This window comes from Danio aesculapii, chromosome 9 (genome assembly GCF_903798145.1).
Source record: "Danio aesculapii chromosome 9, fDanAes4.1, whole genome shotgun sequence".
Taxonomy (NCBI): domain Eukaryota; kingdom Metazoa; phylum Chordata; class Actinopteri; order Cypriniformes; family Danionidae; genus Danio; species Danio aesculapii.
In genome coordinates, this window is record NC_079443.1 from 200,685 (window position 1) to 216,687 (window position 16,003).

Consider the following 16,003-nt stretch of genomic DNA (forward strand, 5'->3'; position numbering starts at 1 on the left):
TCACAGATAGCGAACATCAGGCTGCGGGAGATCAGCTTTAATTTATCAGCAATATAAGAAACTATTATTACTGAATTTAATTATTAAACATGACCCCCAATGTGACCTGTTTTGACTCTTAAAGAGACAGTTCACCCAGAAATCTAAATCTTCTCATCATCATGTTGAACATAAGACAAGATATCCTGAAGGATGCTGGACAAAAGCAACACTGATTTTTACAGTAGGAACAAAGATACTGTTTCCCCCAGCGTTTTTATAGTTTAATCCTTTGTGTTTAACAGAAGAACAAACACTTAGAACAAGTGGAGGATGGAGAAATGAAGGGTGAACTGTCCCTTTAACAACACTGGTGCAGCTTATTTTCCTGGTAATCCGTGATGATGGGACGACTGATCTCTGTGTACCTTGATGTGGAACTCCAGGTTTTCATCCATGGAGAAGATGTGGTTGAAGATGTCCTCCGCGATGCGGGGAATGATGCCCATCTGCTGCGGGTCGTGAAGGTTTCCCTGAAAACACATCCCAGTCAGAATGATTCCTGAAACCCTGACATTTCCTTAACTGCTCTTTTATATTAGAGTAACACAAAGAAATTGAGTTTATCCTGGAGTAGGGTTAAGCACGGACCGAAACTGTAAATCAAGAGGTGAAATACAACACAGACATCATAATCTGTGAACTAAAGTCAAACCGCAGAGGTAGATGCACATTAAAAGCCAAATAAACGATGAGTTTTCAGACAGAAGTTGAAGATTAAAGTGTGGAAACTGTTCTAACATGTTTAATAGAGATTTGGAAAAAGCTAATCATTCACTATCTTCAAACCAGAGAGATATTACCCACACACACATCTGTTTAACACATTTTCCTGCTGTCTTTTTATGTTATTTTTGTACGTGACAGTATATATGATGACCAATTCAAATGAATAAAGGCACAGTGTGTGATTGTCTCCACTAGAGGGCGTGCATTCACAACAAACAAAACAGGCACATTTTAATGACTCTGGACTGAGTGTGGAATCATGGGAGTTGTGGTCTCCAAATCATGTTGATGGATGAGTAAAGTCTTCAACACTTATGATCATGGTAAGCAGAGTAAGACTGAAAATGAACCAATTCAGGGTCGCATTTGATTCATTTATATATTAAGTAAATGTGTGTTGAATAGTGTTGCAGTTGTATTAACTAGTTCACTCGTGCCGGTTTACTCAATGTAGTCATGCTAACTGGACGCCTGTTTTGTTCTTATATATCTTTATTTATTGCACTCAGTCTTGCTTTTGCTTTGGAGTAGCACTTTCACTTCAGTTTCCTGTCCAATCAGCAGAAGACAAGCAGTCAAGTGGTGTGTTCAACTCTCAGGGCTCTATTTTAATGATCTAAGTGTAAAGCGAATGGTGCAAAAGCACTAAAGGCGTTGCTTTGCTTTAGAGGGGGAAAACTGTTGCTGCACCAGGCGCATGATCTGAACGTGTTGTGCTTATTCTCTTCATGAGTGATGGGTGTGTGTTGGGAATTATGTCTCATCTCTCATTCCCTTTAAGAGTCAGTTGTGTCCCCATAGCGCATTTACATGATGACCCTTTCTGTACTCTCAAGTGTGAGCCAATGTGAAAGTGTAAATGATCTGAAACACAACTCTACCTCCATGGTGTGAGTCTTTCCAGAGGAGGTCTGTCCATAGGCAAAGATGGTGCCGTTGTAGCCCCCCAGCACATCTACACACACACACACGTTTGATTATTTTACTCATTAAAACAACACACAATTACAAAGAGCCCATTATGTTTCACTCTACAGACAATGTGTGGACAGATAACATGACTAAAATATAGTTTATAGAACATTATTAATCAACATTTGTCAAGTTAGCAGCTGGGTGGTTGCTTTTGGCCAAAGCAAATAATGAATCATTCATTTTCCATCTTTCCAGCCCATGAAGCACACCTGACCATCATTTTCAACACTGATATTAAACACATTATAGTTGGTCTCTGTCCTGTTTTAAAGGGCACCTACAGTCTGCAGAAACACTCTGATTGACATTCTCCCTTTGTATGATGTCATCAGAGGGGGAAAGCCCCGCCCACTAGTGTCCATCTCTCTCTCTCATTAGCATATGACATTAGTCTTGTTTATGAATCTGCCACTATGCTGACACACAACCGTCTGTAGCTCCGCCCTCTTCTTAAAAGAGCACAATCTCATTTGCATTTAAAGCGACAGTCACCAAAACCTCCACAATTAGGATCAAAGCCTGAAAGGGTCAGTTTCAGAGAGCTGGAGGACATTATCTGTGTGTATTCTTAGCTCAAACTCAAACACACACACTCAGCAGAGACGCATTTACAGCTTGTATAAGGAGTATAACAGGTCTTTAACATTGGGCTGCTTCTGTGTTTTTGTAGAATTGTTAGTTTAGAGCGACATGAGAAATAAATGTAGAACAGATTGCTCTGGCCTGATGATCAGATTATCTGTACAGCTGGAGCTGTAAATCAGTTTAACTCAGGTGTGTGATGTGCAGTATATCTGACCTTTGACGATCTGCTTGGCACAGGTGTTGTAGACCTGCTCCTGAGTGGTGTTGGTGGGAAACACGCGGTCGAATGCGTAGGACTTTCCCTAAATCACATGAACACAGAGGAGGAGAGAGAAAAGTCACTGTACTGTCTGAGGTATTGAGTAAACCACAGATCACGGCACAGAGATGAAGACCAGGATGAAGTGATCAGGCTTACTAGAGCTGCTGGGTAACTTTTGATATATACACTACCGGTCAAAAACTTGGGGTCAGTTTTTTTCTTTTTATTGATTGATTGATTGATTGATTGATTGATTGATTGATTGATTGATTGATTTTTTTTAAAGAAAATTATTCGGTTCATCAAGGCGGCAGTTATTAAATGTACAAAAATTGTTAAATTGTTAAATAACTGCTTTCTTATTGTATTTAGTTTAAATGTAATTATTACTCCAGTCATTATTGCTTTTATTACTGTACATTAATAATAATAATGATAATAATAATGAATATTAGAGTGATTCCTGAAGGATCATGTGACTCTGAAGACTGGAGTAATGAAGCTGAAAATTCATCAGTAAAATCACTGGAATAAATGAGTAAATTACATGATAATCTACTGTTGAACAGTTCTTTTATAGTGCAATAACAGTTCACAGTTTGTTCTGTATATTTGATGAAATAAATGCAGTCTTGGTGAGCAGGAGAAGCTGATTTGAAAACATTTCAACGTTTGACCGGTAGTGTACATATATATATAATGTAAATATACATAATCTATAAAATATATAAAGATATTGAGTCATCAGACGCTCCTGCAGATGATCAGATATAGAGGATCCATGGTGAATCATGAGGAGGATGACTACTGGAGCTCATTCTGGTAAATCAGCTTTCTCCTCCTGTTTCTGACTGCTGTGGCGTCACAGATCCTCAAAATATTGATTTATTGATGAATAAGTGGAATCCTCTGTTGCATTATTCATCATCACGCTCGGTGTTTTGACTTCAGCAAATCATTTACACTGAAATAAATGACTCACTGGATTTACTACATCTTTTTAAGCTAAGCGGCTGCAAACTATTAATAAGGGCTGAATGTAAACAAATAAGTGAAACATTTTAGTAATGTTCAGCTTCATTTGTTTGATTAAACTCAGCCCTTATTAAGAGTTTGCAGCCGCTTACCTTAAAAAGATGTAGTTAATGCAATGAGTCGTTTATTTCAGTGTAGGCGAATGCAAACAATTCTATATCACGAGTCCAACATCTGCGTGAGAATACAAGCACTCTGAGACACGATCAACGGACGTCATCTTTCATTTCTAATGCTGTTAAATAGAGAAAAACTGTTTACAAGTAACTTTTAGCGTATTCTTGGACACTAAATGACCAATAAAAAGCAGCGCATGTTATACTCAAACACAACTGGTGTTAACCATACATTGTCTAATTGATTTTTATCAAGAGAGGCTCGTAATATCATGAAGCACCTCATCATCATCATCATTAATATTATTATTATGACATATGCTGGCCAGTTTATTATTTACTCATTACAGACGACGGGCTACAGTTTTAGCAGATTTATAAAATACATGTGATAGATGCTCTAAACTACTGTACTGCAGTATTGTACACAAGCATTATTTCCCAACATCTTACAATGCATTCATCAAAACTTTACATTTAATACACTAATCTCACAACATTATTCTTAAAACTGAATTATAAAGCTTACATCTTAAATACATATGAGTCCATAAATAATTAAGCAGTGATGAAGTACTGAAAGCAGTTAGACAACAAAGGAAACAGCAGGAAAACAATCACTCAATCAAGTGTTCTGTAATAGTTTATCCTGTAAAATCTGCAGTGTTTCTCGTTTCTAGTCCAAATATCTAAAAATTCTTCAATCCAGAAGCATTTTCTAGACAAGCAAAACAATATTGTTCAGTTCAGAAAGAATGAGTCAAAATGAAGAGAGTTTTACATTAAAGCAAGGAAAGCAATCTGTCCCAGCAGGAACACAACCTCATAAGATGAATATGGTAATATTAGGGTAGATTTAGGTTGTGACCACAGCTGAACAAAATTCAACGTCTAGCCAGTGTCTAATGACAACGTTATTTCAATCACCAATAATGACGACAAATGACGTTGATATTTGGTTGATTTTAGGTTGTGTTGGAAAGTGACCAAAATCCAACATCGAGCCAACATCTTAAACCAGCATCATATTGACGTCAGATACTGACGTTTACTCTTCAGCTATGGCAACTAAAATCCAACATCTGATAGACATCATAGTGGTAACGTCCACACAACATCAACGTTGGTCATTGGACAGTGACATCAACCCGATCAATCTTCATTTCCAAATAAAATGTAATGTTCCCATGATGTACAATATCAATCTGACGCCATGTTGACATCCTGCGCCTGCAGGAGCGGTGTGTAAAATAATGCTATTTCAAAGTCAAAGCTAGATTATTCAGCTTCCTCCATTGTCAGATTATTCTGCTTGTTTTACAGTAAAACTCTTCATTTTGACTCAATATTTCTGAAAACAACACTATACTTTGTGCTCATCTAGTAAATGCTTCTTGATTTAAGAGTTTTTAGTTATTTGGACTAGAAACAAGACAAACTCTCAGTATTAAATGCATTTTTGCGATGTGTAAACTCACATTTTGTTGCTTATTCTGACCAGGACACTCCTGTGAAACTGATTATTAATCTCAGAGAGTCTTTTCTGGTCAAATAAAGGTAAGACTAGTCAAAAGCATACATTATAATACCAGCTAGCCAAATTAGAAGATTAAATGCAGTAAGCTCATAATTAAACACAAAATAAGGTGAATAACTGCAAATAAATGATCAAATGTATACCGTATTTCTTGCTTATCAAGAAAATGCTTCTCGATTAAAGCATTTTTAGATATTTGGACAAGAAACAAGACAAAAAGAAAAGCATTTTTGCAGTGTGAGTGTTTTAAGTGTTGCTCATTCTGACAGGAGAGTCTTTTCTGATTTAATAAATACATAAATGAAGATATTGGAGCATCAAAAAGCCTACAGTAGGATATCATCAGACAAACTAATCCAGCACAACATAGAAGATAAAACACATTACTGAAACCTCATAGTAAAACACAAAATAAGGTGAATAAACATGATATAATGAACCATAGCATTGCTTGACTATACACTGCTTCTTGATTTAAGCATTTGTAGATATTTAGACTAGAAACAAGACAAATACAAAAGCATTTTTACACTGTAATTGTTTTAATGTGTCCTGTAAAGTCTGTAACCTGCTCATTCTGACCAACACACTCCTGTGAAAGAGATTATTCATCTCAAAGAGTCTTTTCTGATTAAATAAATGTATAAACAAGCCTACATCAGGATATCATCAGACAAGCTAATCCAGCACAACATAGAAGATAAAACGCATTATTTAAACCTCATATTTAATGACTAAATTAGGGTGAATATTCAGCAGAATCATCCACCCTTTGATTCTCCAGGCCTGTGATGATGATGATGATGATGATGAGGGCCTGCTGTATTCATCATAAGGCCTCGGCAGCATCTCTATCTGCTGACGTCATACTGACACAAACACAGCCCGCAGCATCCCTTCACAATCCACCCCTCACAAACGCGAATAAACAGAAATGTAAGGTGAGATGGTGCGTTTTACCCCGATGATGACCGTGTCGTCCCCTTGGAAGGTGGGCAGGAATTTGTCCCCGCGCAGGATCTCGGCCTGGTTCAGCGGCCGAAAGCGGCAGAGCACTTTAATGTTACACTCCGCGGCGGCGTCCGTCATGATGATGTAGGATATAATATATCTATAGCTTTATCTGGAAGCAGAAGCGCTGTTTATAGCAGAGCAGAATACGCGGAGCACAGCGGTCGGGTCTGAAGTCGAGCGAGCAAATGGCGTCTGCTCGGAGAAACGGGCGAGGATGCTGGAGAGAAAGACCCGTCGAGTTGACGATGCTGTTATTAATGCAGCTTTTATTGCGTTGTCCTGGGCTAAATGTGTGTTGTGAAGGAGGAGGATGCTGATGCTGCTGCTGATGCTGCTGCTGTTGTCAGGAGGGATGCGGAGCAGGGCGTGGCCGCTGGACACTGCTGGGCGGGGCTTCAGCGCAGCAAACGGATGTTTTCGCCTTCCTCACTGTCTGATTTCACCTAAACACATTCACCCGAGTTTCCACGTCGCTGTTATTCAGATATGAGCCGTGCATCTTTATAATATCAGCTCTGTTGAGGCGGACTCGCTGTCACGCGGTGTGTGTGACTTTTCTCAGCGCTGCTCGGGATGCGCTCATCGCTGCCGCCTGCTGGATACAGCGCTGTTCTTCATCCTGTAGACGCTCACTGACAGAGCAGATTCATGTTTACATCTCTATATGCACAACTGGACACGAATAAAGATCATTTAAACAACTGTGCAGCTTACAGACGATCGAGTTAGTTTATTAGGTGTGTGAACTAATTATGTCCATGTGTGTGTTCAGGTTTATATACGCTGAATAGATTAAAGGTCAGAAATCATTACGGATTTCGTCCATGTAAAAGTACAGGTTGTTTTCAGCGGTTGTTGGTTATTGTGGGGTTAAAGAGAACAGGATATACATTAGAAACACGCGTATATCTAAAAAACAAATGCAGGGTTGTTATAACCCAATGTTGGGTCAAATATTTAATTTAATAAATATTTTATTAATCCAATTTAGGTTACTTTTTTAATAGTTATTTTTTGGGTTTTTTTCACCTTTAATGTATAGGACAGTAGAGATTATTGACAGGAAAGCATAGAGAGCAGAGAGAGGGGAAGGATCGGCATAGGATCACGAGGCGGGAATCGACTTGGGTCACTGTGAGCACAGAAGTGCATGTGTCGACGCACTAACCAATACACCACTGGCTCCAACAGGTTACATTTCTTAACCCAACTGTTGGGTTAATACAGCCCAGTGTTTGTTTTAGAGTATTTGGGGAAACCTCGGAAAATCCAATGTGTGTTTAACCTATATTCTGAGCTCTACATTGTACATACGCTTGTAATTGTTGTTGGGGCCCACAGTAATACGCCAACAGTTTATAAATCAACCTGCAATTAGAAGAATGCAACGTTAGTATTAGTGTTACTGTCAAAGATCTGGGTGTTATATTTGACAGCAACTTCACTTTTGAAAATCATATCACAAAATATCTTTTCATCTTAGAAACATCAGTAAGCTACGAAACACGCTATCTCAGATGCAGAAAAGCTAGATCATGTTTTTATGACCTCTAGGCTGGATTACTGTAATGCTCTTTTCACTGGTTGCTGACACCAGGTCTAAAAAATATGATCACATCACCCCAATTTTATCCTCCTGACACTGGCTGCCTGTTCAGTTCCGTATTGATTACAAAATACTGCTTCTTACCTATAATAGTCCAGCTCCTGTTAATCTGATCAACCTTCTGTCACGCTACAATCCAACCCGCTCTTTAAGATCTCAAAACTCAGGGCTTCTGCTGGTACCCAGAACAGCCAAGTCCACTAAAGGAGGTCAAGCCTTCTGATATATGGCTCCTAAACTCTGGAATAGTCCGCAGCTCAGACACACTTCCTCGGTTTAAAACTAGATTAAAGACCTATCTGTTCAGTACAGCATACACACAATGCAGCGTATAACTGTACGCTCCAATTCATCTCATTAAATACTCATCTCACATAAATATCTCACGCTTACAAATATTATTTCTCTTTCATTTGCTTTCATTCTACATCCAGAGATGGTGTGGATCCAGGACCTGTGAGGAGATGATGCCAGCTTCAAAACCGCAAAGTGCCTATCGGATTAAACAGGCTTCGTTACGCCATTATGGTTTGAGAAATTCAGTGTTTCTCCACTAGCGGACGATCAGTGTAATCAAATAAATTCAGGCTGGTTCACTCAGATCGCCCTCCAGTGGTGAATCACTGAACAGATTTAATAGATTTACCTGATCTCAGATCAGTTTTATGAGTTTATAGACATTTTAGTGAGACATTTGTAAAATGAAAAGAAATAATAGTAGTAAATGGTCTTTTTTTGTCCTCTTTAGCATAAAATTGATCAAACATAACATGTTTTGCAGACATATTTAGACTCAGATGTATTAATAGGTTATACTTTCAATTTAATTTTTGCAATGTTTCCCATGTCTTTTGCCTGGATTTTTGCATCGTTTGCATTTACAGTTTTGACCAGCATCAACATTTGTTCATAGCATATGGAGGTTTGAACCCTTTGAATAGTCAATCATTTTGATCATATTAGATCAGTTGTTTGATGCTTTAAGAAGCTTTCCTTTGACCATCACTACTTTACTGGAGAACAGAACTGAAAAACACATAGGTGAAAGTAAGTATTATAAGCATTGCCAAACATTCATTAAAAAACTAACTACATTTCCCCTTTAAATGCATCTAAATATTGCATTTAAAACAAACTAGATAGCAAATGAGGCTCGATTTCACCGGCAAACACTTAATGGGCAATTTAATGGGTCAACCTATTAAACAAACGCAGGTGATTTTAACAGTCTTGCTTGCTCTGTTTTAAACTGCATTCATTTTAGCTACAGGAGCAAATAAACTACAAAGTGGCAACAGTACAGCTTCTGTAATGTTTGATATAGAAAATATTTACATAGAACACCATGTACCTATACATCCGTGCTGGACAACAGCATCTTCTGTTCATATACACTTTCAGAATAGCAGTTTGTTTTTTAGAGTCATGACCTTGGGGCTCGACTTCAGATCGTCTAGCTCCAGGAAGATCTTTTGGAAAGCCTCGAAAGTGCTTTTGAGTCCTTTGGGGTAGCTGAGGTTGAGCGCGTAGATGAGCCCCATCAGCAGCGCACAGGCTCTGGGCACGTCCAGATCCCTCTGCACTTCTCTTCCCTCGATCACTATGCTGGCCCGGGCTGGATCAGACACCAGAGGTCCTCTGGTGATCAGAATCTTCATCGCTTCATTGGGGATATCTCCACCGTCCTGAGTAGATCACCAAGTCAGATTAAAGTTATCCAGCAAATATGTGTTAAAAGAGTAGTGTGTGTGTGATTACCATGTGCTCTTTAAAGAGGTCGTCCTCGTTTTCTCTGAGACACACCACTAATGAACGGAGAGCAGCTTCTCGTCTTCTTTCCACTGAGAAATCCTGTAAAGAAAGCAGCGTTTGTGATGAAGTCTTGTCAATTTTTTTTAAAGCAAATTAAAAACCAAAAAGCTGACAGCAACACAGCTTAATCTTCTTTATTTTTAATGGTTAAAACTATATGAATGCATTTCAAAATGTAAATAAAACAAAAATAAACTGCACAACAGATCAATCTCGTCAATCTGGCAACCTGCGCTTGCGTGTGCTTTGAACCAGGAGGGCAATGCCTAGTTCAGCCACTAGGTGTCAAACTGACCTACTGCACCTTTCATTTTGATTTACCTCCCAGTCCCACATAATACACACGTACACATACCTCGAGCAGCATGTTCCTAATTCGCTGGATGTTCATTTTCACTGAGCCCACTTTGGAGAGCACCATGGACATGATTTTCGGGGAGTACAGGTCTAGATATGTCATGAACGTGACCTCCAGGTTAATGGTAGTGATTCTTCTGAACTCTTCATTAATCTGAGTGCAAAAGAACACCACAGTGTAAATGCACAGGGACCTTTAATGTTCAGTCAGCAGCTCAAGAGCTTCTGGTGAACTGTCATGACATTATAAAATCACCACTTTAAGATCTGGTTTCTTTAAAAAATCAGTGATCTTCACTGCCTGATTGAGATACGATAAAAAGCGGGTCTCAGACCAGCCAAGAAGCACTGCATTACATTACATTGTTCAGCACCATGTCTTTAAGACATGGAAATGTGTTTTACCACAGTATTTTCAATGGAGAACTTGCATTATAGACGCTGTGAAAGGAACCGTATGAAATTGAAAATGTTCACCAGAAGCTTATCAGTGGCTGGATATACCCCATACACCAATACAGCAAATGCAGTCATCTACAATATAAATGAAGCAGCTTTCTGAAGAATATTCACCTGATCTGCATTGAACAGCGCAGGCCATCGCTGTGTCAGCTCACTGACCGGAAGTGCTTGACTGACCACTTCCTGTCTGCGAATGGAAAAGGTCTTCTCCATTTTTTCTCTGATGATCATATAGTTGCTGCCGTGCTTCAGCTCATGCAGGATCTCCAGTCGCTCCAGCTCCAGACTTTCCTCCGTCTCTCCGGGCTGGTGCGGCGGTAAGAAGTTCACCTCCATCTTCCTGGGCTTCTTGATGTTTTTAGCGGGTGCTTTCTCAAACGCTCGCTTCCTCCTGACAGAGTTAATATCCAGCTCGGGGCATCCCAGACCTCGCAGTTTCGATCGGTAGTTTCCCATTTTGTACTTCAGCCGCTGTCTCCATCCGTAGGACCCGTTATAAGAGCCTGGTTCTTTAAGACAGGGATATTTCTGGAGCAGAGCCTCCACGACTTCATTCAGCTGAGCGCTGGTGGGATAGGCCACGTACTGGAAGATGTTCTCAGCTAGTTTCTCCAGGATGTCTGGAAGGATGGAGGTGAAGTTGAGCTGGATGCCGTCCTTCTTGAACGCTTCACTTCCAGAAGCAAGCACGAGTTCTGTGTCGAAAGCAAAGCGCGGTACTGGGAACTCAGTCGGCCAGCGCTGTGACCGCTGCGAAGGCTTGTGTTCTGGAGACGAAGCGCTCAGAGAATCCTGCAGTCCAGAGCAGGAGCCCATATCACTGGCGCTGAAGGAGCTCAGAGAAGGAAAGGCCGAGCTTCCCAAGCTCTGCATGGAGGAATGTGATGCGCTTTTAAAGGAATGGTCCACTTCCCCAAAGTTGAGAGTAATGGCAGGAGGATCCACCAGGTGAATCACCTTAATGGTGTCCTTGTCCTTAATGTCACTGGTTGAGGTCAGGGAGAAATACTCCTCTCCGAAATCTATATCTTTATAATGTAGAGTGAAGTTCCCGTCGAGGCCGAACGTCTTCATTATGATGTCCTCCAGCTCACTCACGGTGGCGGGGATGCCGTGAGGAAGGCACAGTTTGCGGATGTCGTGATCATGAAGGATGATGCGCAGCTTAGCAGGAGCACACATTGGAGCTTCTGGAGGAGAAACATCAGCTCTGTTACAGCCACAATACAGCCCGTCACACACACTAAACCAGTGGTTCCCAACTCTGTTCCTGGAGGCACACCAACAGTAAATATTTTGAATGTCTCCGTCATCACACCCGTTAACTTCAGGTTTTGAAGTCTCTTCTGATGTTCTGATGAGTTGATTCAGGCCTGTTTGATTTGAGATAGATTGAAAATGTGTACTGTAGGTGTGCCTTAAAGAACAGGGTTGGGAAACACTAAACACTAAGATCACCAACAACAATAACGGCCAATACGGCCTGTCACATACACTAAACACTCAAGATTAATCATGATCTCAAGACACCAAACTGGAGTATGTAGCACAGGAACTGCAAATAACAATAACTGGACTTCTAGTGGATGATCTGGTATCAGAAATGTCTTATATGAAAGGTAAAGGCCTCTAGATGAGGCTTATTTGAGCACAATATAATCTGATCATGTCTTGATTATTAATGATTTGATTAGGACAGTAAGGTCTGACTCTGCTCAGACTAAAGTCTGCTCACTGAACCTTCAATAATGTCCAGTATAGAATATGTGCTCATGCTGCAGTGGAAACAGAATGAATATTGTGTCTGACTCCATCATGAGCTTGGAGGACTGCATCCATACATCTCTGACATGACTCAAATCACTGATTAATAAAGTCATCTGGAATGGTGAAGAAAGCCTTCTTGCAGGACTCCCAGAGTTCATCAAGAGTCTTTGTGTTCATCTTCAATGCCTCCTTCTTCATCTTACCCCAGACGTGCTCAATAATGTTCATATCTGGTGACTGGGCTGGCCAAACCTGGAGCAGCTTGACCTTCTCTGCTTTCAGGATCTTTGATGTGGAGGCTGAAGTATGAGAAGAGGCGCTATCCTGCTGGAGAATTTGCCCTCTCCTGTGGTTTGTTGATCATCCACTCTGCAGATCTCTCGCACGCCCCCATATTGAATCTAAACCCAAACCATGATTTCTCCTTCACCAAACTTGACTGATTTCTATGAGAATCTTGGCTCCATGCTGGTTCCAGTAGGAGATGATTCATCATTAAATCGACCTTCTGCCACTTTTCCAAATGATCAACAAGAAGTCGAGTTATTATTGGTCAAGTTATTACAAAGATATATTATATATTGTGCTAGCTACCCCAGGACAGTGTGGCTACTCAGGCGTCCTCATGTCAAGACTTGCTATCTCTTTGACTCTTTAACCGTATGGTTTAGTTTTGTATTATTTATATCATGTAGTTAAAATTTTGTTGAGTTCTTTATCTTCCTCATTATTCCTAGACATCTCTGTTGCTTCGATTGGTTTGTTTATAATAAATCATTTGAATTAACCCTCTTTTGTAGTGTCTGAACTCTCGGTTATGTTGCGACTCAAATGAGCGGGTCGTAAGATTACTGATAACAATAACGGCAGGCAAATGCAGTGAACACATGAGTATTAGGCAAGTCGATCCCTTCGTTTTATCCCCCAAGTGCATTTTATCAATACTGAAACTGGTCAAACTGTCCCTCTTAATACTGTGAATGCTTTCTTCTGCATCGATCAGATCTGTGACCACTGGAGACAAATCTTGCAGCCGAAATGTTTTGTTGTTGCTGGCCTTATCTTCAGCACTTGACATGGTAAGCTAAAATTACTGTGGTTTACTGTAAGATGACAAATGAACATAATAAGCTTTTCTCCAACTGTAAAAGTTTACCATCTAACACAATCTAGCAGTATTTCTGAGATTAATAAGAACTAATTGACCAACCTGTCTGCTGCTCAGCATCTTCATTCTTCACGAAGAAAACCTCCTCAATGATCACGTCTTTACTCTCCTCTTTAACAAACGCCATCTCGCCACGTCTCTGCTGCTTCCCCAGGAGCTTTTCTGTGTGTTTGGACAATAAATCATGTTTAAGATGAGAATAATCATTAATAAATAATAATAATTAAAAATGAAGGACATCTAATGCTGCTTTCAGCTGCTCTATGAACATCCGCTCAAGTCATGCAACTGACAGCAAAAACCTCAAAATAAAAGAATAAAGGGCATTTATAAACATTTCAGAAGCAAATATAAAAGTTTGTCCACTTAAAATGATCATTTATCAACAAGAATGCAAAGTTAAATCAGATTTAGTTTAATTTATAATTGAGGAGTATCTATGACACTTTAAAAAATGCAAATATGGGATATAAAAAGTAATTGGCTGGTGTGAATGGTAAAATCTAGTACCTTGCACACTAATGAAATCAAAACAAAACACTAAACACTGAACTTATTTCTTGCAACTGCATCACACATTCAAGAACTTCTGTTTTTATTGATGATCAAATATATCCACAATACGTTTATATCCAGTATATAGTCATATTTGGTCATATACTAGATTTCTGTATGGGCCCTAAAACAGACAATTCATCATAAATGCAACAAATCACGCCGTTAATTACATAAATCACAAGTACTTTGACAATTAAGTCTCCTTTTTCAAACATTTATATTTGTGTTGTGTCTCAGTTTGGATTGAAAATATTTATGTCTAGATGTTCAGATAAATGACATTATAATACCTATAAAAAACATTTATTATTGTTTGGTGTCTGTTTATTATTCAGTGAGTAAATGCATATTAATAAACTATTGCTTCATAACCAGACAACGTATGTGCTAATAAATGCATTCAAATAATTTCCTTTATTAGCATAAGATCATCAATAACTCAATAATAAACTGATCATTTTTGACCCGATACTTCGATTTGATCAAGATCTCAACTCTGTCATTTATTAAAGTGTGATATGTAATAAAAGGAAAGTGTCCTTAATGCAGATTTAAGCATAAAGTGTTTCCCAATGGGGAAAACACACCTAAATACACAGCACTTCCTAGTGGAAAATGCACATAGCCATTTCAGCTCTTTCTTGGCTCAAGAAATAATTAATAAATAATAAAAGCGGTATTACACTCAATAAACTTCTAATATGAGGATAAAATGAGTGTCTGTGCAAGTTGACATTCTGAAACACAGGTGAATATTTAATTTAAAAGCACAACTTTTATAGTAAACTAGTCCTGAGTGAACTGTGTGGACATCAGCGGTGTTTAACCTGAATTTACCACAAGGCTGTCAGAGCACTTGACTTTACTGGCATTACTTATGGCCCAAAACTGATTTGTTTGGGTAAACTGCTGGTTATCAGTGCACTGTTGGGCTCAATAAACACGTACATGATGGCAAAACACTGATGAGTTAAAGAAAACGACTCAGTAAAAACTGGAGTTCACGACAGAACAAAAGCAGACGTGATGATGATGATGATGATGAAGCAGACATTACTCATGCAGCTTTACACCTATAATTAATCGAGCGTGATGAGCTGAAAACACCCGCAGCGGGTCGTTCATTGGTGTTTTTCTGAGCACCTCCAGAGTAATGAATAACCGAATGAAGCGCAGTCAGTCTGGTGTTCTGGAACTGATCTCGTGTCTTAATGATCAATAATCAGCAGCACCTTTTCTGTTCTTCATCAGCGGGTGCGCTTTAATCAGAACACTGGCGCTCATTAATGTCAGATAAGATGTTAATGCGGTGTGTTCGATAATAATGAATCCTTTAATAAAGACTCTAGCGAGTATACAATAGACTTGTCGAATTAAACACTTTAAACGCTTGAAAACACAAACCTTTCTCCAGCCGAACCACAAACACGGGAGCGCGGCTCGCGCCTGTGACGTCATAGCGCACGACCAAAATAAAAGTCCTGTTCACATGTTAAATTAAAGGCATGTAGTATTACTATGGTATATTGTTTACAACAAAGAAGACATTTCTCACACCTGCAGCTTCTCCATGATTTACGTCCAGCGTTCTCCAGCGTACTTCAACTCTCAAAACTGGACTGACACAGCTTCAGTTTATTAGAACCTCAGTGTTCAGCTGCTGCCACACAGTGTAGAAGAGCTGGATTACAAAATAATAATAAAAAACAAATAATAATAATAATAATAATAATAATAATAATAATAATAATAATAATAATAATAATAATAATAATAATAAAATAATAATAATAATAAAATTAATAATAATATTAATATTAATAATAATAATAATAATAATACAATAATAATAATAATAAAATAAATAATAATAATAAAATTAATAATAATAATAATAATAATAATAATACAATAATAATAATAATAACAATAATAATAATAAAATAAAAAAAAAATAATAATAAAATAATAATACAATAAT

The 16,003-nt window shown here is 38.7% G+C and overlaps 2 protein-coding genes across 2 annotated transcripts in view; both read right to left on the reverse strand.

Moving 5' to 3' along the window:
• kif5aa (kinesin family member 5A, a) overlaps positions 1-6,774 on the reverse strand; it is a 26,045-nt gene extending 19,271 nt beyond the window's left edge. The window contains exons 1-4 of the mRNA XM_056464639.1: positions 6,239-6,774; positions 2,543-2,630; positions 1,650-1,723; positions 408-512 (exon numbers count right to left, since the gene is read on the reverse strand). Of these exons, the coding sequence (XP_056320614.1) occupies positions 408-512; positions 1,650-1,723; positions 2,543-2,630; positions 6,239-6,367 (396 nt within the window). The 5' untranslated portion in view covers positions 6,368-6,774. The remainder of the gene's footprint in view (positions 1-407; positions 513-1,649; positions 1,724-2,542; positions 2,631-6,238) is intronic.
• Positions 6,775-9,066: 2,292 nt separating this feature from the next.
• On the reverse strand, positions 9,067-15,483 carry si:ch211-166e11.5 (uncharacterized). The gene is made up of 6 exons (XM_056464749.1): positions 15,427-15,483; positions 13,507-13,626; positions 10,641-11,719; positions 10,066-10,221; positions 9,657-9,749; positions 9,067-9,583 (listed from the first exon to the last, which is right to left on the reverse strand). Exons 2-6 carry the CDS (start codon positions 13,589-13,591, stop codon positions 9,296-9,298), a joined length of 1,701 nt encoding a protein of 566 aa, XP_056320724.1. The 5' UTR covers positions 13,592-13,626; positions 15,427-15,483; the 3' UTR covers positions 9,067-9,295.
• Positions 15,484-16,003: the final 520 nt, after the last annotated feature.

What these genes read in the sequence shown, in the direction of transcription:
- si:ch211-166e11.5 (XM_056464749.1), bottom strand. Translation starts at nt 13,591, where the DNA reads ATGGCGTTTGTTAAAGAGGAGAGTAAAGACGTGATCATTGAGGAGGTT. An exon ending in CGCTGTTCAATGCAGATCAG is followed by an intron (nt 10,222 to 10,640) that starts GTGAATATTCTT and finishes TTTTGCACTCAG; the next exon opens with ATTAATGAAGAGTTCAGAAG. An exon ending in ACCTCTTTAAAGAGCACATG is followed by an intron (nt 9,584 to 9,656) that starts GTAATCACACAC and finishes TGATCTACTCAG; the next exon opens with GACGGTGGAGATATCCCCAA.